Below are 24,068 nucleotides of genomic sequence, written 5' to 3' on the forward strand. Positions count from 1 at the left end.
TCAGAACCTGGACTTCCCAGCCCTGTTCCATGCTGCTGCCTGAACAGAAGCAGGAGTGTGCCATTCACGTGGCAGACAGCTGGTGTGGCAGCTTCCCGGGACCGCAGTAACAAAGGGCCACAAACAGGGTGGCTCAGAACAACTGAAACTCGCTCTGTTCAGGTTGTGGAGGCTAGAAGTCCAAACTCAAGGTGTGGGCAAGGAGCTCTAGGGGAGGATCCTGTCTTGCTTCTTCTCGCTGCCCGTCGCCCACAGTGCTCCTTGGCTTGTGGCCGCATCTCTTCAATCTCTTCCGCCGCCTTCAGCTCTGCAGAAGCTTCCCTCTGTGCATCTATGTTTCCGTGTCTCCTCCTCTTCTTGTGATGACAGCAGTCATACTGGAGTACGGCCCACCCTAATGACATCAACTTAACTTAATTACATCTCCAAGACCCTATTTCCAAATAAGGTTTCATTCACAGATCCCAGGAATTAGGACTTCAACAGATCTTTTTTTTTTTTTTTTAAATCCAAGCAAGTTAACATATAGGTATATTAATAATGATTTCAGGAGTAGAATTTAGTGGTTCATCACTTACATAGAACACCCAGTGCCTGTCCCAACAAGTGTCCTCCTTAATGCCCATCACCCATTTAGCCCATCCCCTCATCCACCTCCCCTCCAGCAACCTTCAGTTTATTCTTCTGTATTTAAGAGTCTCTTATAGTTTGCCTCCCTCTGTTTTTACCTTATTTTTCCTTCCCTTTTCTATGATTACCTATTGAGTTTCTCAAATATCACAAATGAGTAAAATCAAACACATCTTTTTTTTGGGGGGGGTGCGGATGGGGCAGACACAATTCAGTTGCCCACCTAAAACTTCAAGCCTGAGGCCGAAGATCTGCCGGTGGTGGGGAGGCGTTCAAGAGCAGCAGCAACCTGAGACGGTCTCCTTTGCACCGTGGGGACTGAAGGGGTCAGGACAAGGGAGAGACAATGCTTCTCTGCTTTAGTGACAACGTCCAGTCCAGGTGCTAAGATTAACCATCTCCTGCCCCACTGCTGGCGCTCTGGGAACAGGGGGTGAGCAAAAGAAAGCTTCCCATGAAAGGATGGTAGAAGGAAGACCGGGGGGAAATGCCACCTTCTCAAACTCCAGGCGGGTGTGGAAGGCACAGACTCACCTCTGGAAGTTGCCTTGTGTGGCGAGGCTGGAAGAGCAAATCCAGACAAATGACAGAGAGACTTCCCCGGAGGCGCGTGTAAAGAGAGAACAACAGGAAAGACAGTAGGGGAGAAATCCTTTATTTTCATATTATTTCAGTGAAAAGAACTCTCTCTTCTAAGAGGGGTTTGAGAGGAGGGAAGGGGTGGGGGCGGTGGTGAGGAGGAAGAGTTTTCTGGCTCTGTCAGATAAAGTTGTCCTTGGTTGACGGAGCTGCACAGATTTCGTAGAGTTGGGAGGCCCTCATCTTGAGTTCCCGGGCCACCTGACAGATGGAAAAGGGCCAACAGCAGTGCACCGCCAGCCAGTCCTCACACAGTGTGCCCTAGGGTGAGACCCAGGTCTCCGTTGTGGCCCAACCACACAGACTCATGACCATTACCCAGGGGCCTCTACGATATTTCCTGAAGGCCTAGCCCACCCATGGCTTCCAAGATCCACCAAGTCAATACCCTAAATCCATGCCCAGGGACACTGACCCACCAGGATACCCAAGTGCCAAGCAGCTCAACCGCTTATCCATCCTTGCACTTCAGAGACCAGTCCTTACTTAGGGCTTCTGATATAGACTTCATACTGGAAGCCACTGATTTCTCTGTCCATGATATTTTTTTTTCTGTTAGGACTTAATATGCATAATTATTTATTTCTTTGGAGTGGGTAATAAGTACATATGGTTCAAAATCCTCACAGTAAGAAGGCACAGGAAGTAAAAAGAACATCCTCCTCCACAGCTGTCCCCAGCCACCCAGTGAACTTGCCTGGGGGTAACTTTTGTTGGCAGGTTTTTATATGCACTTCCACATAAATTCAGTGTCTACACAAGTATATATAGAGTCCTTTTATGTAAATAGTTGCGTACTTCTATGCCTTGTCCTTTTTTTTTTTTCACTTCAAAATATATTTTAGGGATCATTCCACATGAATATATAAAGAGATGTCTTTTTTATCTTTAACTGTCCACATCTTGGTAGGTCTGATCTGTCTGGGCTCAGTCTCTCACTGTGCCTCAGTCTCAGCTGCCCTGGAAATTGATGGACTCTGAAGCATCCCCCAGGAACCCCCAAAGCGAATTCTGCATATGCCACATAGTCTTCATTTGAAGTCAGACCATCCCAAGTATATCCTCCAAATTTGGTGCAATTCTACCCATCATCTTCTCTTGATGCAGTAAGAGAAAGAGAAACAGAAGTAGCCCAGTGACTGGTGATCAGCATTATAATAGGTGCCACTTGAAGTACCCTTCATAATGTGGCATTTTGGTTAACATACATCCTCGTAATGAATGAAATCAGAAATTTCTTCCCTTTCCTTTCCCAAAGGCTTCCACTAAGTGTGGTGTTTTTAAGCATCCTCATCCAGACCTTTTTTTTTTTTTTTTTTTTGAAACTCGCAGGTTTGAAAGACATCCAGGTTCTTATAGAGATCCAACTTCACATATACTTTCAAACACACTTACCCGTATTTTATGTCTCTCTCTGGTGCCAACTCTCAGTGCAAAGGTGGACCCAGGTAACAATGGCCAACAAAGGCACTCTCCGTGATGCCTGGCGATGTCACACTCGAGGCACATTGGACAAAACAGACCACAGAAACCTGTCAATAACCACATAAAAGAAAACCAAGGTTCTCAGATGTGCTCAGAGCAACTCCACATCTCAAAGAGCATTTACAACCCCATGCCATCAATTTAATGCTACATTGCCTCCCTGCAATCAGGGACTGAGAATGAATAACCAATTGTCAAAACTCAGTGTATGAAAATTGCCATAACTGAGCCACATCAAAATTGTCTTCTTTTGTTAAACACTGGCAAAGCTGAACCTGATACAATTCTGTTAGCATTCGTGATGGTAATTGTTTTTTCCTGTCAAGAGAAAAGCATTAAATAATTTTTTACAGTTGAATTGTAGCTGTTGCTTCTATTATGTTCATCTATCTATTTTCAATATTTAAAATAGACCCAGTATACGATACTTTTGAATAACAGGCATCTTTTTCTGTCAATGTGATTGAAAGATCTTTTATGCTGCATGGATTCTGTCTGCTGTTCTCATCAGGACTGTATTCTATTTCTCAGGCCAGAAGGTTACTCTAATTTTTGCTAGTTTCATGGAGCCACCGACATCTGCCAGTTTTAATCTGTAAACTATTAGAGGCTTGGTTCCTTTAGCATCAACTGGAAACAGTCTCTCATTTATTCAGCCACTGATCTTTAACTCCGGATACTGTTTCCTACATATTCTGCATGAAACATCTAACGCAGAGGTTCTGCTTTAAATATGTTTTGGGTCACAGACCCTTTTAAGAATATGATAATAACTGTGAAGTCACTCCTCAAGGGAAAAGAAGGATACCCAGACATGCAAAATTGTGCATTCAGTTTTGTGGGGTCCAAGGATCCACTGAAAGCTATCAACAAACTGCAGGTTAAGAATCCCAGATATACAGTTAAGATGTTAAGTCATCCAGCATCACAAAAGAGGACGACCTTGAAGAATACAAATAATTAGGACTATGAAACAGCAAAAAATAGCAGTAATAATAACAAACAATTAAATACCAAAAAGCTAGTCATAACCTTTAAAGCATGTATGTAATAAATGTTATTCAGACATCATTTATACACAAGAAAATGCACAGGAGCACCTGGGTGGCTCAGTCCATTAAGTATCTGACTCTTGGTTTCAGTTCAGATCGTGATCTGATCATGATCAGATCATGTGGATTCGAGCCCTGCATCAGGCTCTATGGTGACAGCATGGAGCCTGCTTGGAATTCTCTCCCTGTCTCTCTGTTCCACCACAGCTCACACATCTGCATGCTCTTCTCTCTCTCTCTCTCTCTCTCAAAATAAATAAATAATTTTTTTAAAAAAATCAGAGAGCCCCACTGAGCACTGACCCCTGGCATGAACAGCCCAGAGGACAGATGGCCCAGTAAACTTACTGTGAGTTCACAGTAGTCACATTGTATGCAACCCTGAATTAGGAGACTTGGAAATCAATGGCACATTAAAAAAAAAAGTCAATCAAATCTCATTTTATGCATGGATTATGAAATAGTGTAAATGCCTGCAAATAAAAAATTAATCAAAATTGTATAATTATAAAGCTGGCAAACTAAGTGAATAATAAATTGTGTTTACACAATTGCCCAAGCTGTACACTTTAATTGGAAAAGAGAAATGCCCACCATCCTCAGTAAATATATTGTAAAGAAGCTCTTTTGTCCATTGGAATTCCTATACCTTATCTTTGTGACTATTAAGTCTTTTTAAAAAATACATGCTGTTATTTTTATTTTTAATCCTTTCCACCATAAAATCATGTTGTCTAAGTGTTCATTAGGGTGCAGTACTCGATGCTGAAGGCAACACAACAAAACACACATCCAATTACCTCAGTACACAAGACAGATATGATCAAAAACAATATGAAAGCCAAATTCTTATTATGTAATAGCTAATATTAGACCTCACCATGTGCCACACCTTGCTAAAAATACTTTGCATTCATTAACTCACTTAATACTCACAATAATCCTATAATATAGATACTCTTATTATATCCATTTTTTTTTTAATTTTTTTTTTTAACGTTTATTTATTTTTGAGACAGAGAGAGACAGAGCATGAATGGGGGAGGGTCAGAGAGAGGGAGACACAGTATCCGAAACAGGCTCCAGGCTCTGAGCGATCAGCACAGAGCCTGACGCGGGGCTTGAACTCACGGACCGCGAGATCATGACCTGAGCCGAAGCCGGCCGCTTAACCAACTGAGCCACCCAGGCGCCCCTTATTATATCCATTTTAATAGATAAGCAAACTGATGGCAAGAGGACTTAAGTAATTCACCCAAGCGGTTTAATATTCACAAATCAATCAATAATATATACCACATTAATAAAAGAAAGGATTAGAACCATATAATCCTGTCAATAGATGCAGAAAAAGCATTTGACAAAATACAGCATCCATTCTTGATAAAAACCCTCAGCAAAATAAGGAAAGATAGAACATACATCAACATCATAAAGGCCATATGTGAAAGACCCACAGCTAATATCATCCTCAATGGGGAAAAACTGAGAGCCTTTCCCCTGTGGTCAGGAACAAGACAGGGATGTCCACTCTCACTACTACTATTTAACATCATACTGGAAGTCTTAGCCTCAGCAATCAAACCAAAAGAAATAAAAGGCATCTAAATTGGCAAGGAAGAAGTGACACTTTCACTATTTGCAGATGATACATTACTGTATGTAGAACACCTGAAAGACTTCACCAAAAAATTGCTCGAACTAATATGTGAATTCAGCAAAGTCACAGGATATAAAAATCAACATATAGAAATCAGTTGCATTTCTATACACCAATAATGAAGCAGCAGAAAGATGAATCAAGGAATTGATCCCATTTACAATTGCACCAAAAACCGTAAGATGCCTAGGAATAAACCTAACCAAAGAGATGAAAGATCTGTACTCTGAAAACTATAAACACTTATGAAAGAACATGAAGAGGACATAAAGAAATGGAAAAACATCCCATGCTCATGGATTGGAAGAACAAACGCTGTTAAAATGTGTATACTACCAAAGCCATCTACACATTCAATGCAATCTCTATCAAAATACCACCAGCACTTTTCACAGAGCTAGACCAAACAATCCTAAAATTTGTACGGAACCACAAAAGACCCTAAATAGCTGAAGTAATCCTGAAAAAGAAAAGTAAAACTGGATACATCATGATTCTAGACTTCAAGCTCTATTACAAAGCTGTAGTCATCAAGACAGTATGGTACGGGCACAAAAACCAACACATAGATTAGTGGAACAGAATAGAAAACCCAGAAATGGACTCATAGCTATATAGGATCAATTCATCTTCAACAAAGCAGGAAAGAATGTCCAATGGGAAAAAGACAGTCTCTTCAACAAATGGTGCTGGGAAAACCGGACAGCAACATGCAGAAGAATGAAACTGAACCACTGTCTTACACCATATTTAAAAATAAATTCAAAACGGATGAAAGATCTAAATGTGAGACAGAAAACCATCAAAATCCTAGAGGAGAACACAGGCAGAAACCTCTTTGACATTGGCCGGAGCAACTTCTTACTAGACATGTTGCCAGAGGCAAGGGAAACAAAAGTAAAAATGAACTATTGGGACTTAGTCAAGATAAAAAGTTTCTGCACAGCAAAGGAAACAATTAACAAAACTAAAAAGTAGGCTACGGGATGGGAGAAGATATTTGCAAATGATATAGCTGATACAGGGTTAGTATCCAAAATCTATAAAGAACTTAGGAAACTCAACACCCAAAAAAACAAATAATCCAGTGAAGAAATGGGCAGAGGACATGAACAGACACTTTTCCAAAGAAGACATCCGGATGGCTAATAGACACATAAAAAGATGTTCAACATCACCCATCATCAGGGAAATACAAATCAAAACCATGATGAGATACCACCTCACACCTGTCAGATGGCTAAAATTAACAAGACAAGAAACAACAGGTGTTGGCAAAGATGCAGAGAGAGGGGAGACCTGTTGCACTGTTGGTGGGAAGGTACACTAGTGCAGTCACTCTGGAGAACCGTGTGGAGCTTCCTCATCAAGTTTAAAATAGAACTACCTTATAACGCAGCAATTGCACTCCTATGTATTTACCCAAAGGATACAAAAGTACAGATTCAAAGGGGTACATGCTTCCCAATGTTTATGGCAGCATCATCATCAATGGCCAAAGTATGGAAAGAACCCAAATTTCCATCAGCTTATGAATTGATAAAGAAGATGTGGTTGATATACACACATACACACACACACACACACACACACACACAATGGAATAGTATTCGGCCATCAAAAAGAATGAAATCTTGCCATTTGCAACAATGTGGATGGAGCTAGAGTGTATTATGCTAAGCAAAATAATTTAGTCAGGGAGAGACAAATACCATATGATTTCACTCATATGTGGAATTTAAGAAACAAAATACCGTAAGAGACTCCTAATGATAGAGGACAAACTAGGGTTGATGGAAGGAGGTGGGTGAGGGAGGGGCTAGATGGCTGATAGGCATTAAAGAAGGCACTTGTTGGGTTGAGCACTGGGTGTTGTAAGTGATGAATCACTGAACTCTACTCCTGAAACCAATATTGCACTATATGTTAACTAACTAGAATTTAAATAAAAATTTGAAAAGAAAAAAAAAGTAATTCACCCAAGTCCATACATTTATTAGGAATAGACAGGGGTACCTGGGTGGCACAGTCTGTTAAGCATCCAGCTCTGGATTTTGGCTCAGGTCATGATATCACGGGGTCATGATCTCATGGTTCGTGAGATCGAGCCCCGCACTGGGCTCCATGCTGTCAGCACAGAACCTGCTTAGGATTCACTCTCTTCCTCTCTCTATACTCATTCCTTGCCCATGCTCTCTCCTGCCCTCTCTCTGTCAAAATAAATAAATAAATAAACTTAAAAAAAAAAAAAAAGGGAAAGAGCACAGACCTGATTTGAACTCAGGCAGTCTGGCCCCAAAGTTTTAACCACTACACATAACACCACATGTCCTCATGTTTTGTGTACATAGTTTGCCACAGTGCTTGTTGCTCCAAGACAGCACCCTTACTACCACTACTTTGTATTTATTCCTGTGCAACACTCTTACACCATGCAACTTTAGGAAAGTTCCTTTTTGTCAGATGTTACTGCTCCAGTGTGATGGAGTGAGCAGGACACACACTCTTGGCTCACACCTTGAGGTGGGAAGATGGAACCCTGTCCCATAGAGTCTGTAGGAGAAAATTTTGCAACATACATCACAGGCTAAGGGTGAGTATCCAGAACATGCAAAGAACTCCTACCCATCAATAGATAAAGAACTAAACAAAGAAGAAGAAGAAGAAGAAGAAGAAGAAGAAGAAGAAGAGGAGAAAGAAAGAAAGAAAGAAAGAAAGAAAGAAAGAAAGAAAGAAAGAAAGAAAGAAAGAGGGAGGGAGAAAGGGAGAAAGGAAGGAAGAAAATGGGCACAGGACATGAGCAAGTAATTCACCAAAGAGGAAACACAAACAGCCAATAACAAGACACGAAAAGCTACTCATTGTTGGTAGTAATCAATGAAATGCATGTTAAGACAGATTGGAAACCCATAAGCATGCCAAATGTTTCTAAATTTGTAAATTGCTGAGAACCATAGAGAACAGGGACCCACTGGAAGCAGGAATGGGCACAATCACTTTGGAAGGCAATTGGGTGAATCTAGTAAAATTTTAAGCACTCTAGGATCTTGTAATTCTACTTAGGGGTATCTACCCTAGAGTAATGTTTACACGTGCACACAAAGAGGGAACACAGGGATGTCCACTGCAGCATTATCTGCAGCTTGAAATTTAAAACTTAAATGTGCACTAATAGATGAAAGTGTAAATAGGCCATGATGGTATAAATCCTACTATGGAATAATTAAGAGTTCAGTGGAAGATTCAGAACCAACAGAGTTAAATCTCTAAGACATATTTTGAGTTAAGAAAAATAAAAGTGGGGGTACCTGGATGGCTTAGTCGGTTGAGCCGACTTTGGCCCAGGTCATGATCTCACAGTTTGTGGGTTCAAGCCCTGCATCAGGCTCTGTGCTGACACCTCAGAGCCTGGAGCCTCCTCGGATTCTGTGTCTCCCTCTCTCTCTGTCCCTCCCCCACTCACGCTCTGTCTCTGTCTCAAAAATAAATAAAAATAAAATAAAAATTTTAAAAATCAAAGTTCATTATGATATGTACAGCGTAATACTATTGATGCTTTGTTTAAAGAGTTACAAAACAATAGTATATACTACTTGTGGATACATATATAGAGAAAAATATCTGGAAGGAAACCCTCCAAACTGATTTAATAAAAAAGAGGAGACATAGTTTTCTGTTCTGTAATGTTCCATTTTTTTTATAAGGTGAACACACTCACGTGTTGTGTATATACATATATGTAAAAATGTATTGTTTTATATATATGTATTGTTTAGAGGAGCTCAGGCTCAAAAGGGGATTTGAACCATAAATTTGGCCTCTTCTTCTTATGTTACACCCAGAGGCCTGGTAGTTATGTAAGCACCCACAGCTTAAATGTTCCTGGCTTGTCCTCCTAAATGGGCTCCACCCTCATGCACGAAATGTGGTTCATTATTCATCCTCCTAACTCACAGGGGAGGCAAGATAAAAAGAAAAAGCCTACACAAAACCGGAGTGCGGAGCCCCAGAGAGCAAAGGTAGGGAAGGTGGGAGGAAGCTTCAGCGAAGCAATAGCTCAGATCAATTATTACAAAAAGTCAGAACCATCTACCAGTAAGAGATGCTCAAAAAAGAAATGGGGCACACTCATACAATGTGGGCGGGAGTGTACATTAGTACAACTTCCAAATGGAGACTCAGTTGGCAGCAACTATCAAGATTTAAAATGGAACATACTATTTGGCCAGCAGGTTTATTCCTCAGCAATTATCCAACAGGTAAACTCACACACATGCAAAAGTGACATCTGTACGAAGACATTCACGGAGCATTGGTGTGAATAGCAAAAAGTCTGGAGGCCCCATGAAGGTGCACCAATGGGGATTTCTGGATAAATAAATCATGGTACATTCATACAAGGGAATCTATGCAGCAATTTAAAATATTAGCTCCAGAAGTGCCGATATGGTCTGATACCCTGGATATACCGTTAAATTGAAAACAAAGGTGCAGAACGGTGTGTGTTTACAATTCTACTATTTGTGGAAATTATACACAGACACATTCAGCAAAACTTCTGGAAGGACACATACCAAAATATTAACAATGATTATCTCTGACAGCTGGGATTACAGGATTCTGCTTTTTTCATTTATAAGCCTTGTGTGTTTTCCTTTTTTATGATGATTACATGATAGCTTTATAACAAAAAAATTAATGTATTTTCATTTAAAACTATTTTATATCTTTACAAGCATATAGACTCTACCTGGCCTCAAGTAAGAGCAGGTGCCTCTGGTGGAAACTGGGTGGACAGATGGCAAATATATCAAAGGCATAGGTACTTTTGAATTTTGCATCATGTGCAGGCAAACCTATTCAAAATCTTCTCTTTTTTTTTTTTCCTTTCTTTTCTTTTTTTCCTTCAAAGCACTGAGTTGGCTCCAAAGGAGAGAAGCCCTCCTTCCTGGAAATGTTCAGAAAGCCAAACTTGTCAGGTTCTTCTCGCCAGGCATAATGCAGAGGAGATTTAGCCAAGCAGGTGAGGGGCCAGACCAGCTGACTCCAACAGCCCTTCCAACTCAGAGGATTTATTATTCTTTCAATGAAGGGCAAGAAAGAAAGAATTGAGAATACAGGTTAAGATTCATTCATTGATGGAATGTCCGGGAAATAGTTCTTCGTGCCTCCTGTGGGCCAGGTGCTCTGCTGGGCACCGGAGTGGTAAGCGAGACAACAGTGGTCCCTGCCTTCAGGGAGTCTATGGTTTACCCAAGATACAGTTCAGGGACACAAATCCCAGGCTGAAGGCTTTTCAATGCCTTTTCCTCTTCTAGGGCACAAAAATCCTGGCCCTCTTCATTCTCCCCATCTTGGGCATCTGATGGTTACCAGTCGCACCAAGTTCTTTACCCCCTGGTGCTTATGGTGCCCTCCACAGGGAGGTTGCCTGAGTAGCTGCTTTCTTCCCATCTTTCAGGAATCCGCTTAAGTCAGTTCCTCAAAGAGGCCATCCTTGACCCCACTCTGCTATGGATTCCTTCCACAGCACCCTATTTATTTCCTTCATGGCACTTATCACAACTGCCATGCTTTTGTTTATTGATTTACGTGCTTATTGTCTATCTGCAAAACCATCTCCGTCTTATTCACTATTACATCTGTAACACCCACCATCTGTCTGCACACAGGTAGGAGCTCAGTAAACAGGGGTTGAATGACAAACCAATGTTGATTACACCTTCTATATAAACCTTCTCTGGGGCAACATTACAAACATTCCCAACGCTGGGACACCTCACCTTCTACTCACAATGCCATTTAGCAGCCATGCATTTCCCCTCAACTTTATCTTCACAGCTGAGCTTTCAGAAACCCCATCTTCAAGAACGCAGAAGCACCCATTTGCCAATCGCAGCGCACTGTGAATTCACATAAAAGCACCAAGGTGGGGAGAGAGAGGCCATTTAAAAAAAAAAAAAAGTTGGCACAAAAACAGACACACAGACCAATGGAATAGAATAGAAACCCCAGAACTAGACCCACAAACATATGGCCAACTCATCTTTGACAAAGCAGGAAAGAACATCCAATGGAAAAAAGACAGCCTCTTTAACAAATGGTGCTGGGAGAACTGGACAGCAACATGCAGAAGGTTGAAACTAGACCACTTTCTCACACCATTTACAAAAATAAACTCAAAATGGATAAAGGACCTAAATGTGAGACAGGAAACCATCAGAACCTTAGAGGAGAAAGCAGGAAAAGACCTCTCTGACCTCAGCCGTAGCAATCTCTTACTCGACACATCCCCAAAGGCAAGGGAATTAAAAGCAAAAGTGAATTACTGGGACCTTATGAAGATAAAAAGCTTCTGCACAGCAAAGGAAACAACCAACAAAACTAAAAGGCAACCAACGGAATGGGAAAAGATATTTGCAAATGACATATCGGACAAAGGGCTAGTATCTAAAATCTATAAAGAGCTCACCAAACTCCACACCCGAAAAACAAATAACCCAGTGAACAAATGGGCAGAAAACATGAATAGACACTTCTCTAAAGAAGACATCCAGATGGCCAACAGGCACATGAAAAGATGTTCAGCGTCGCTCCTTATCAGGGAAATACAAATCAAAACCACACTCAGGTATCACCTCACGCCAGTCAGAGTGGCCAAAATGAACAAATCAGGAGACTATAGATGCTGGAGAGGATGTGGAGAAACGGGAACCCTCTTGCACTGTTGGTGGGAATGCAAATTGGTGCAGCCGCTCTGGAAAGCAGTGTGGAGGTTCCTCAGAAAATTAAAAATAGACCTACCCTATGACCCAGCAATAGCACTGCTAGGAATCTACCCAAGGGATACAGGAGTACTGATGCATAGGGGCACTTGTACCCCAATGTTTATAGCAGCACTCTCAACAATAGCCAAATTATGGAAAGAGCCTAAATGTCCATCAACTGATGAATGGATAAAGAAATTGTGGTTTATATACACAATGGAATACTACGTGGCAATGAGAAAAAATGAAATATGGCCTTTTGTAGCAACGTGGATGGAACTGGAGAGTGTAATGCTAAGTGAAATAAGCCATACAGAGAAAGACAGATACCATATGGTTTCACTCTTATGTGGATCCTGAGAAACTTAACAGGAACCCATGGGGGAGGGGAAGGAAAAAAAAAAAAAAAACAAAAGGACGTTAGAGTGGGAGAGAGCCAAAGCATAAGAGAATGTTAAAAACTGAGAACAAACTGAGGGTTGATGGGGGGTGGGAGGGAGGGGCGGGTGGGTGATGGGTATTGAGGAGGGCACCTTTTGGGATGAGCACTGGGTGTTGTATGGAAACCAATTTGTCAATAAACTTCATATAAAAAAAAAAGTAATCGCAATAAAATGAAGAAGCAAAATGTCAAAAAAAAATGGAAATCATTGCTGTTCATAATGTACCCTTTGTCTAATGGAGGACAAATTGCAGCAATAATTCTCAAAATTCAATGGAAAACTGTCCCAGGATGGGAATCTGGCATGGACAAAGTCATGGAAAGCAGCTCTCCTTTTTGTTCCCAAGTTTGTTAACTATTTTCACAGTGGTTTGCTCGAATCGGAATTCTGTGGATAAAGTAGCCCTTTTTAACAACGAAGAAAAGAAACCCAGGATGCATAGCCCTCTTACTCCACCCATGTCCTGGGAATCACAGTGCAGTGAACGAGGGTGGAAAGTGATATTATCTTTAAGTTTTCTTCTGAGACAGTCAGATTAGAGACACACTGCGCAGTCATAAAATGGAGGCCCATCCAGGTTATAACAATTGGAACATAGAACATTCAAGAGCACCTTGTACTGTATATCCTGGGCCTCTTCTCCACGGATCATGCCAAAATGTAAAGAATATTCTATTTCTCCACATTTTCTCCCTTCTCACCTTGCCCCCAGAATGGGCTCTCAAACGAACAGGCTAGGACTCCTCAGGAGATCTAGTGCAGTTGGTTGGAACATTAATGAGCATGGAGAACAGAGCTAAGCAGTGAAGCAATATTTAAGGCAGAGGCGATGGTGAGGATGGTCATTGCTTTAGCCAACTTTTTAGGTGCTCTTGGGATTAAGTACAAATCATGGTGCAGCAGCCAGTTGAAGTCTCCTGACTCTACTCTGCTCCCAAAATGGCGGAGAATAGTAACAATTTACAGGAACGATAATATTAATACCTTAGATTCACTAAGTTCATTGGGTATTTGTTGGACATTTCCTGTTAACAGTAACCCGACAATAATTTTGGGAAATTATCCCTTCATTACTGTGGGCAATACTGATGGGACTGTCCTTCCAAATGACCTAAACCTGGCAAATTCCACTCCATCTGATCCATCAATTCTCAGACAGGAAATTTTTATCCCTTTTATTCTCAAAGGGATCAAAATGTTTGGAATTAACCAGACAGTCGGCTAGCTCCTGATAATGCAGGTTGTCTGTTCTGAGCTTAGTTTTTAGTTGATTTTTTTATTTTGTGAGCTACCCAAAGCCTTCTAATGAAGTCCAATGTTTGTGTATTAGTTTCCTAGCACTGCTATCACAAAATACCACAAACGGGGCCTCTTTAAGAGATAGAAATTATTCTCTCATAAACTGATGGTTACTAGAGAAGGGGTGAGTGAGTGGGGGGATGAGTAAACTAGGTGACGGGGATTAAGGAATGCACTTGTGATGAGCACTGGGTGATGTATGGAATTGTTAGATCACTATATGATACACATGAAATTAATATTACACTGTATGTTAACTCACTGGAATTTAAATAAAAATTTTAAAAAGAAATTATTCTCCAGGTGCCTGGGTGGCTCGGTCGGTTAATCGTGTGACTTTGGCTCAGGTCATAATCTCACGGTCCATGAGTTCAAGCTCCATGTCGGGCTCTGTGCTGACAGCTCGGAGCCTGGAGCCTGCTTCGGATTCTGTGTCACCCTCTCTCTCTGCCTCTCCCCTGCTCATGCTCTGTCTCTCTCCTTCAAAAATAAATAAACATTAAAAAAAAATTTTTTTTAACTATTCTCACTGGAGAATTCTGGAGGCTGGAAGTATGAAATCACGGTGTTAGCAGGATTAATTCTTTCCAGAAGTTCCTCCTCCAGGAGGAAGAGTCTGGTCCATGCCTCTCTCCAAGTTTTTGGTGATGCTAGCAATCTTTGGCATTCTTTGGCTTGGGAATGCATTACCCCAATCTCTGCCTCTGTTCTTCCCCTGGCTTTCTCTTCTGAGTGTTTGTGTCCAAATTTCCTGCTTCTTATGAGAACATCAGCCATTGGATTAGGTTCCACCCTAATCAACTATAACCTCTTTTTAACTAGACTACATTGCAGAGACCCTATTTCCAAATAAGGTCACATTCAGAAGCTGTAGGTAGACAAGAATTTTGAAAGGACTATTCAACGATAGCATGCGACCCAAAAAACTCTGATTCAGTTAAGTTCCAAGGCAGTGTTTATAAGTTCCAGACATTATGTTTTAATCTTAACAACAACCCCTGAGGTAAGCACCTTTATTATCCTCACTTTAGAGGTGGCAAATTCCAGAGAATTTGTTCAAGGCCAAATAGCCGGTAAGAGGCAGAGTTAAGATCTCTATCTGGCAAGGTCTATCTCATATAATCATGTTCTCCTCACCACTACAGTATATTTGAGGCTTTGTCCTACTAGAAAATGCACTGGTGGTCCCCCAACTACCACCTACAAGCTAGGAAAGGAAAATGGTCCACTTCCCAATTCAATGCTATGTCTCCACATGGCTATTCTGTCTTCTCTGTACCTCAGTACTGGGGGACAGCCAAAGTCAGAGTATCTGGAAGAGAACAAAGAAGAATGCTGAGAGAATCAGAGAATGGCTGCCATCATTATCTGGTCAGAAGTCCACACAGATAGCAGAGGCAGGAAGAAGCCTGCTGAGCTCTGGGTCAGATGGACAAAGGAACAGGATGGAGGGCAAGGTTTTGTACTGGGCAGTCTTTCCTCTGTGAGGCCCAGGCAGACGGTGAAGGGCTCAAGGCTGGATGACCAGATCACCAAAACATGGTGGGAGAGCTTTGGTCTCAGCAAGACTCTCGGCTGAATGGGGATGTGGACCACGAAACGGCTGAGATCAATTGCTGATTGATCAACTCTGTGAGGCTTTAGAAACAAATTCAGACCTTCTCAGAAACCTGAAATGGGCACGGAAAGCCATATTCTTCCAAAATATTAGATCCAGGGTCTGTTGGATTTTCAACATTAGTAGCTAATGCTTATCCAACAAAGGGACCCCCCCACACACCTCACCCCAACATATACAAGAAAGACCCTGTGACCGAGTTGCTCCCTAGGGCAAAGGTAGGACCTGGAAGGGAATGCTGACGTGTGGTACCAGAGACACATCAGAATGTCCTAAGATAAAAATGAAATCAATGTGCTTTGAACTTTCATTCCCAGAGGAAAATCACATAGCTGGTGGACAGTGTTATTGGTACATCTTTATAGCTGAACAAGCATATGAAAATATTTCAGTCAACAAAGGGGGCTTCTTTTGTGATTATTCTTGTTCTTATAAGAGTACCACACATTCCTCATAGAAATACTAGTAAGGGATAAGCAAAAAAAAGGAAATAAAAATGATTCATTAGCCTACCATCTGGAGACATGTCATAAACTTTTGTATTTGTATCCCGCCTGGCATTTTTCAAGTATGGCCCCCACCCTTCCACAAATGGTATCTATCATGCTTGGCTTTATAGTCTGCTTCTTAAATTTAAAAAATACCAAGACATCTTTCATCCCATTAAATGTTATTCTACGACATGACTTTTCATGGCTGTATAATAATTCCTTGTATGCATGCCCCCATCAAATATTTTAGGTTGTTCCAGACTGTTGCTGGGATATCCGATGCCGCAAAATTTAATGTTGCTAAATCTTTGCATGTGGATTTATTTCCTTAGACTAAACGCCTAAAAATGTAATTACTGGGTCAAACACTATGTAACACTTGAGGTTCTTTTTATATGTATTGCTAAGCCATCCGGCAGGAAGGTTATACCAATTTAAACTCCCACCAGCAGCAGATGGGGGGGCCCACTAAGGCATCTTTGCCAACAGTGAATTTTGTCATTTAAAAAAAATCTCTGAAGTCACCACTGACTCTATAAAAGCATTCCCATCCCTGAAAAGCAGGATTTTTCCTGCCAATAAGTGCATATGAGTCACTAGAAGATCAGTCCAGTTATTCTAAAAACATTATATTTCTGTCCTTGTGCCTGACGTAGCTTTTGCACCCATCTGATGCCTGGGGAAAGAAAATAGTAAAGGAGAACTCAAAATGAACAGGAAAAACATACAAATTCTCTTGTCCCTGCAGACACTGAAGAGGCCAGTGCTCCAGTCTCCACCTGTCTGGACAATCATGATTGTGGTCCTGCCGGTATCTCCCCAGACAGGCTGCTTCGTCACGGCCTGGGCTGGTGCATGGCTCCTGGAGAGTCAAAATGGTGATTAACTTGAAAACAAAGATAATGGTTCAGAAGGATAACCATTAAGCCAAGACAGAGTGATAAAGAGGAGAAAGGGACCCAAGAATGCCAAGTGGTTCTTACTTCATAGCCCAAGCTCCTCACCATGTACTCCCCTCCTACTTCATCACTCCTTCTCCACTGACTGTGCCCTATCTCTGTTAATGGCATGATTATTCCAGATCCTGTCACTCCACCTTAATGCCCAGCCTATTTCCTCAGTGTTTCCTAATAGCTAAATTCACAATTTGGAACCAAGAGGCTTCAGTTCAAATCCCAGCATGCCACTTCCAGGAAAAGTGACCTTGGTGAAGTCGCTTAACCTGTTTCTGTTTATCCAAATATGAGATAAAGAAAAATGACCTCATAGGGTTATTATGTCAAATGAAGGACATATAATTAGTTTGCTATGCCCAGAGAGTATGTAACAAGGTGACCTGAGTGAGGCTACATACACCCCAAGGGTTTTGAGCCTTTGTTGAAGAGATTAATAAGGAATCAGACATGGAAATCGGGACTAGGCTATGGAAGTTGAACATGCAGTATCATTTAAGTGAACAACCAAGACTTCAGAAGACATCTTGAGGGGTGCCTGGGTGGCTCAGTCGGTTAAGTGTCTGACTCTTGATTTCAGCTCAAGTCTGATCAGGTTCAACTCAGGTTCGTGAGTTCAAGCCCCACATGCGGTTCTATGCCGACAGTGCAGAGCCTGGCTGGGATTCTCTCCCTCCCTCTCTCTCTGTCCCTCCCCGGCTTGCTCTCTCTCTCAAAATATATAAATAAACTTAAAAACAATTTTAATAAAATAAAAAGAAGATGTCTTGATATCAAAGTACTGTAAGATTGTCCTACTGGGCCCACAAAGTACAATTTGGGTTCGTTTTCACTGAAGGGAATAGATATTCTACTCTATCATTCTGAAGTAGGAAATATGGGCCCAGGGGATGGGCTTTATTTTTTTTTAATATGAAATTTATTGTCAAATTGGTTTCCATACAACACCCAGTGCTCATCCCAACAGGTGGGGATGGGCTTTAAAAGTGAGGTGAAAAAACGTCTTTCTCTTTCTGGAGACAGTTTGACCTGAGCTCCTACCATGGGGATACCTGGGGCAAGCCCCACAGTGAAGGCTAAGTTGTACCTAGCCTTACGGAAGGGGCAGATGGAGAGGAGGGAGCCTGTACATGGTAGTAATTATTCTAGATTGTGCTTCCCTTTTGGCAAGCCTCATTAACAGTTTGTACCTGTCTCTGGTGTGCTGTGAAGAATTAAAGAGCCTGCCTCATCCTTGAGACAAAATAAACAAGAGACAGCAGAATTTCTTCCCGTAACAGCTGTCGTTGCGGTACTAGTCACCAACGCTCAGCACCTGGGACCTAGAGCCTGGAGGCCAGAGTGGAACATTCTTGGGCACCCTTAAGGCAACACCCTCAGGGCATCTTGGAAACAGCAGAAGGGCCCTCTGAGAATCTCTAAACTGGGGCAATAAATGCAACGGGGGTGCACTGTTCTTGTTAAGATCTATATCTCTGTTTCATTCCACCAACGCTACCCACGTCCACACCTTCCCAAATCTGGTGTGCTTTTTAATAAGCACATGAGCTTGCTAAAAACACAAATGCCCAAGTCTCGCCCCAAGCCAACAGCACAGGTCTCCAGACATGAGGTACAGAAATCAGTACTCATAACAGAGTTGCCAGGCAATACCTATGCAGTCTTCCTGACACCATCCTGAAACCTGATACAGGTGGATATGGAGACCACTGATGATGACCGCGGGAACCTCTGAGTCTCCCACTAGGTGGGTGGTGATGTCAATGTAACAGAGATGGCAAGGAACACTGAATAGGAGGTAGGCTGGCGGGGAAGAGGACGGTTGGAACAGAGCCAGACTTCAGGGCCCTTGAGACACGAGCTGGGAGAGGCATGAGAGCCTGGAGGAGAGCTTAAGGTCAGGAGCTCCCTGGCTAGAAGCCCCTTTATCCCTTAGGTATTTATAGGCAATGCTTAGAGGCTAACACATTTTCCAAGAGCCTGCAAAAGTATTTGAGACCTGGAAAAAAATAGTGGCTCCAAAATATAAAAACTATAAGACAGACCGCAAAATTAGCTAATGCTCAACTAAACACAAAAATCTAGCATTATGCCGATCTCATTAACCGTCAAATTTACAAACCCACAAATATTTCATTACACTGAGAAACAATTTAGAATTCTCATTTTGCAGAAAATCCCAAGTATGAATGATTACTAAGAAACAAGTGCCAATCATAAAATGAATTAATTACTGCTAGCCGAATAATTTCAGAAGTAATTATAAAAATCCTTTCACTTACTGGACAGCAAAAAAAAAAAAAAATGTGGATGTGGATATAACCTATGGTATGAGTTACATTTTAAAACATTTTAATGATGTGGGTTAGGGCCTGTGGTATATGAACTGTGTTCCCCCAAAGTCCTATGTTGAAGCCCTAGCCCCAGTGTGACTGTTTGGAGAAGGCTTTTAGGAGGTAATTAAGGTTCAGTGAGGAATAGGGGTAGGATCCTAGTCAGATAGAAGTGCCATGTCAAGAGCCCACGTTAAGTACCCAGTGAGAAGGATACAAGCCAGGTAGAGAGCCCTCCCCAGAAGCTGAGCTTGCTGGCACGTTACCCTTGGACTTCCTGCCTCCAGAACTGTGAGAAAATGCATCTCTGTCCACTAGACCACCCAGTCTACGGTGTTGTGATACGGAAGCCCAAGCAGATTAAGACAACCATGAAGATTTCAAATTGGCCCCGAGGAAACCACCTTTATAATTAATTTATTATTACTTCCTCCGTCTCCGTGTGAGCTCCTTGGGGTCAGCAGGGACATCCTGCTTCTCCATATAAGCCCAGAATCCAGCACACGACCTTGACACCTAAGGGCCATGTGGTTGGTTATTTGTTGAACCGGACCAAACTGAATGCCCATGTCTCTTTGAGTCCTCCTCAAATCTAGTTATAAATCATGTGATCTTAACTGTGTTTCCTTCTCTAGCAAATGTACAACTCTCAGGTGTTGAAAGAGGAAATAAAAGCAGAGACTGGCCTAAGAGCTCCCCGCATCCCTCTATACAGGCCAAGGCATTTATCTCTCAATGTGACGCTCACAACTTGGGGCTTCTGTCCTTATACTGGGAGCTTCCAATTATCTCTGATATTAGTAAAGGAATTTCATAGTCCTGAGCCTCTGGATTAGGTTTTTCCCTGAAACGAACCATTTACAGCTTTCAGCCCTAGAAAACAATTTCTGCTTCCATCTCAGCATTCTGTGTGTAACAGCTTTTATGATGGCAAGGAAGGCTGTCCTCTATTCCAAATCAAACAGCAAAGAGAGCAAGCACCTTCTCCGTGGTGGGGGAAAAAAAGTTGTTTTTTGTGTGTTTGCTTAATTCTGAATTCAGCAAGTGTATTACTGAGTGTCTTAATACCCTGAATCCTTGGTGATTTTAATATTAAAATGTTTGAATTGATATGCATTCACTAAAAAGTTGCAGCTCAAGATTATAGCTCACGTGTCATAATTAAAACAACAAGCATAGCTTCCCTTCACTGAGCACCTTCTATGTGCCAGGCACTTAGTAGGTCCTTTAAAAACTGAATAATTAATCAGGGGCTGCTACAAGTATCAGACTAAAGCACCTACTGTAGCTTCCTGCACATCTCTGAGCTCCCCGCATATCCCGGGGAATCTTCGACTACCATTAAGAACAGGAAAGAGTTTGGAAACAGAAGATGAGGCTGATGGTCACAGAGCTTTGCTAAATCAGAGCAGCGGTCCATTTGCCATCAAATTGAGCAAGTTCTTTATTTAGTGGAAGAGGACAGGTTTTAGACCCAGGCACCCTAAAATTCAAACGTGGCTCAGCTGCTTTCTAGTTGTTTGACCTCGGAAAACACACCCTGTCAGAGCCCTCAGCTCTGGCCTCTCTTCCATAAAACTGGATTAAAAACATCTCACCTCCCCAGTTGCCTGGAGGATGAAACAAGATCAGGCACTTGGCACATAGTAGACATGCAGTTGATGGCGGTTGTTGTTATTGTCGCTTAGTGATACTGCACTTAGCCGAGAGCATTCTGTACCCTTTTCTGAGAAACAACAGAGGGAAGAGAACTGGGGCAGTTTCCCAGGTGTCATGTGTGCTGCCCAAGTACCTAAAACTTCAGCCACGGTGACCCATCATCCCAGTTTTCCCAGGATGGAGAACTTCCAGTGCGAACCTCAGGACAGTCCCAGGAGAACCAAGACAGAAGCAGAGGGAGGCTTCATCTGGTGGGAGGCAGGACACTGACTCAAGTCATTCCAGTTCTCTGCTCCTACTGAAGGTGCACACCCTTCCCCCTTTCTGACCTCACTCTGTCCTTCTCCTCTTCTCGAAGCAGAACGCATTCCCCAGGCCATGGCCCCACTTGCCTGGTGCTTCTGCCTGAAGGGGGTTTCCTGTCACTCTCTCTCTCCCTTGATGAAACTTGCAATTCTAAGGTTTCATTCCACCTTCCATTCAGGCCTCCTTGATTACTTCAAATTTAACTGAAGCCAAAGCCCTCGAGTTTTTATTTCAAAAGGGTAGAAATTACTAGCAGCCACCAGAAATAAAGTTTCACTTGGTCAGGGTTCGACATTGTAACTTAAGGGTAAAGAGACACTCTTTCACCCAAGCCAGCCCTTCTCTTTTCACTAGCCAAGCACGGCCTGAAGGAACTCATCGGTTGTCCCTTTTCAAGTACCCATAGAAAAGGATAGCAACTACTTTCTTCTCAAGCCCAGTTTTCTTCTCTCTGGATCCTTATAAGAAGAGACTGATTGTTAAAGAGATTGAGAGAGAGAGAGATTTGACATGCTACCCAAAGAGAAAAACCTGGAAGAAAAGGGTATCACCAAACTCTCTACCTCGTGCTGGAAATAAAATATTGCTCATCTTCGGATGATCTGAGTGAAAGCAACAGAGGTGAGTGTATGTTGAGTAAGGAAACATCCTCAGGAAATCTAGAGAAGTAATTTCCAAACCAGTTCATAGTGGGGTGTTTTCCTGTCACCGGGATTAACCTTCTCCCCTTGATAATAGGCTGATTCCAAACGTAGACTTAATCCAAAGTGAAACATCCCTTCTAAAGAATGTTGCACTGATATTCTGGAACCTGAGGTCATAGCACTATAACAACAGACATCTTATTTCTTTAAAGACAGGTACACATCTAACTGGACATGTCCACGTTCAGGGTATTTAAGAGTCTCCGAAGTAAGCCTCTGAGACATGCCTTATGGAGGTGTGGACCCCAGCAATGCTGGGGAAATGTCCAGAGAGAAAAGAAAATTAGAAAAAAGTGCAGTTGAGGGAAAAGGTCTACAATCATAGTTCAGCGTTACATTAGAAAGACAACAGGAGGGAATTGCCAGCTCTGCTATATACCCTTCTCATCAAACCCATGGAGAATGACTGTTGCAGGTTCTGAATTTCAAAGCATTTGTTAAGCAGGGTTGTGAGGCAAAGCCTATATAACACCTCCCGAATCAAGATGCTGCAGAGACAGCTTCCTACTCGTCTTCACTCACTGAGTTCTGGGCAACTCTGTCTCTCCTGATCTGGAAGGATGCATCCTCCACGAAGGACAGCCGCGCTTCTTCTGCTAACCACTCCACTCTAAATGCTTAACACAGTGTCTGCAACATAATAAGCATTCAATAATTTGTTGAATAAATGTGTTATACATGAAAATTAAAGTTTGTAAGGATAGCAGAAATTAATGGGTGATTACTAGCTTTGCGAAAAAAGACTTACAATAAGGTTCCTTTAAACAGTGAACAACCATTGTACATGTAAGCTGATTCCATATTTTATATTTAAAAAATGTTTTTAATGTTTATTTATTTTTGAGAAACAGAGAGACAGAGCATGAGCGGGGCAGAGAGAGAGGGGGACACAGAATCTAAAGCAGGCTCCAGGCTCCGAGCTGTCAGCATGGAGACCGACATGGGACTCGAACCCACAAGCCGTGAGATCATGGCCTGAGCCGAACTCAGATGTTTAACCAACTGAGCTACCCAGGTGCCCCTGATTCCGTATTTTAAAATTTCACTTGTCCATTCATCAGTTGATGGACATTTAGGCTCTTTCCATAATTTGGCTACAGTTGAAAGTGCTGCTATAAACATTGGGGTACATGTGCCTGCAATGAGAAAGAATGAAATCATGCCATTTGTAGCAATATGGATGGAACTGGAGGGTGTTATGCTAAGTGAAATAAGTCAGTCAGAGGAAGACAGATACCATATGTTTTCACTCATCTGTGGATCTTGAGAAACTTAACAGTAGACCAGGGGAGAAGGGTAAGGCGGAAAAAAAGTTACAGAGAGGGAGGGAGGCAAACCATAAGAGACTCTTAAATACAGAGAACAAACTGAGGGTGGATGGGGCCTGGGGAAGACAGGAACATGGGTGATGGGCATTGAGGAGGGCACCTGTTGTGATGAGCACTGGGTGTTGTATGTAAGCCAATTTGACAATAAATTATATTAAAGAAAAATTTCACTTGTACCTAACTTTTCTAATCAAACATCGATTATATGAAGTGACTAATCCACATGCCACATAACTGATTCACCAAAAAATAAAATGAAAAAAAGAAAAAGGAGTGTTCTTTACAGAAGAATGACAACTGTTTATGAAAAAGAAATAATAGCATTTAAAAAATCACCATTTTGAACAGCTTCTAACATAACTTATTCAGGAAAGGATCTTCAAGGGGTACTAAAACCACTAGGTAAAAAAGAATGGAAACAGGATGTTCCCAAGGTGCCAAAATATCACTCCACAGATTTCTAATTGCAAAAGAAAATAACATATCTTAACACTGGAGAGTTCCAGAAATACTCAAAATCTATCTTTAAAATGGAAAGTTCTGAGTGTTGCTATTTTTTTTTTTAGTATCATTACAACAAAAATTCTGGAAGTGATTTAAAATATATATACCTTTAAAATGGAAAGTTCTGAAAGTTATCAAAATGTGTCTTTATAATGGAGAGTTTGGAAAAATACCAAATTTAGTATTACTAAGAGTGG

The 24,068-nt window shown here is 41.7% G+C and overlaps 1 protein-coding gene across 1 annotated transcript; it reads right to left on the bottom strand.

Moving 5' to 3' along the window:
- Positions 1-1,389: 1,389 nt before the first annotated feature.
- Positions 1,390-22,023, bottom strand: PLAC8L1 (PLAC8 like 1). The gene is made up of 4 exons (XM_047102050.1): positions 21,899-22,023; positions 16,813-16,946; positions 2,665-2,801; positions 1,390-1,530 (listed from the first exon to the last, which is right to left on the bottom strand). Exons 1-4 carry the CDS (start codon positions 22,021-22,023, stop codon positions 1,390-1,392), a joined length of 537 nt encoding a protein of 178 aa, XP_046958006.1.
- Between the last annotated feature and the right edge of the window lie 2,045 nt (positions 22,024-24,068).

The sequence above is a fragment of the Lynx rufus genome, unplaced genomic scaffold (assembly GCF_022079265.1).
Source record: "Lynx rufus isolate CCGP_SWC_20201006 ecotype Redwood Valley unplaced genomic scaffold, mLynRuf1.p SCAF_1, whole genome shotgun sequence".
Taxonomy (NCBI): Eukaryota; Metazoa; Chordata; class Mammalia; order Carnivora; family Felidae; genus Lynx; species Lynx rufus.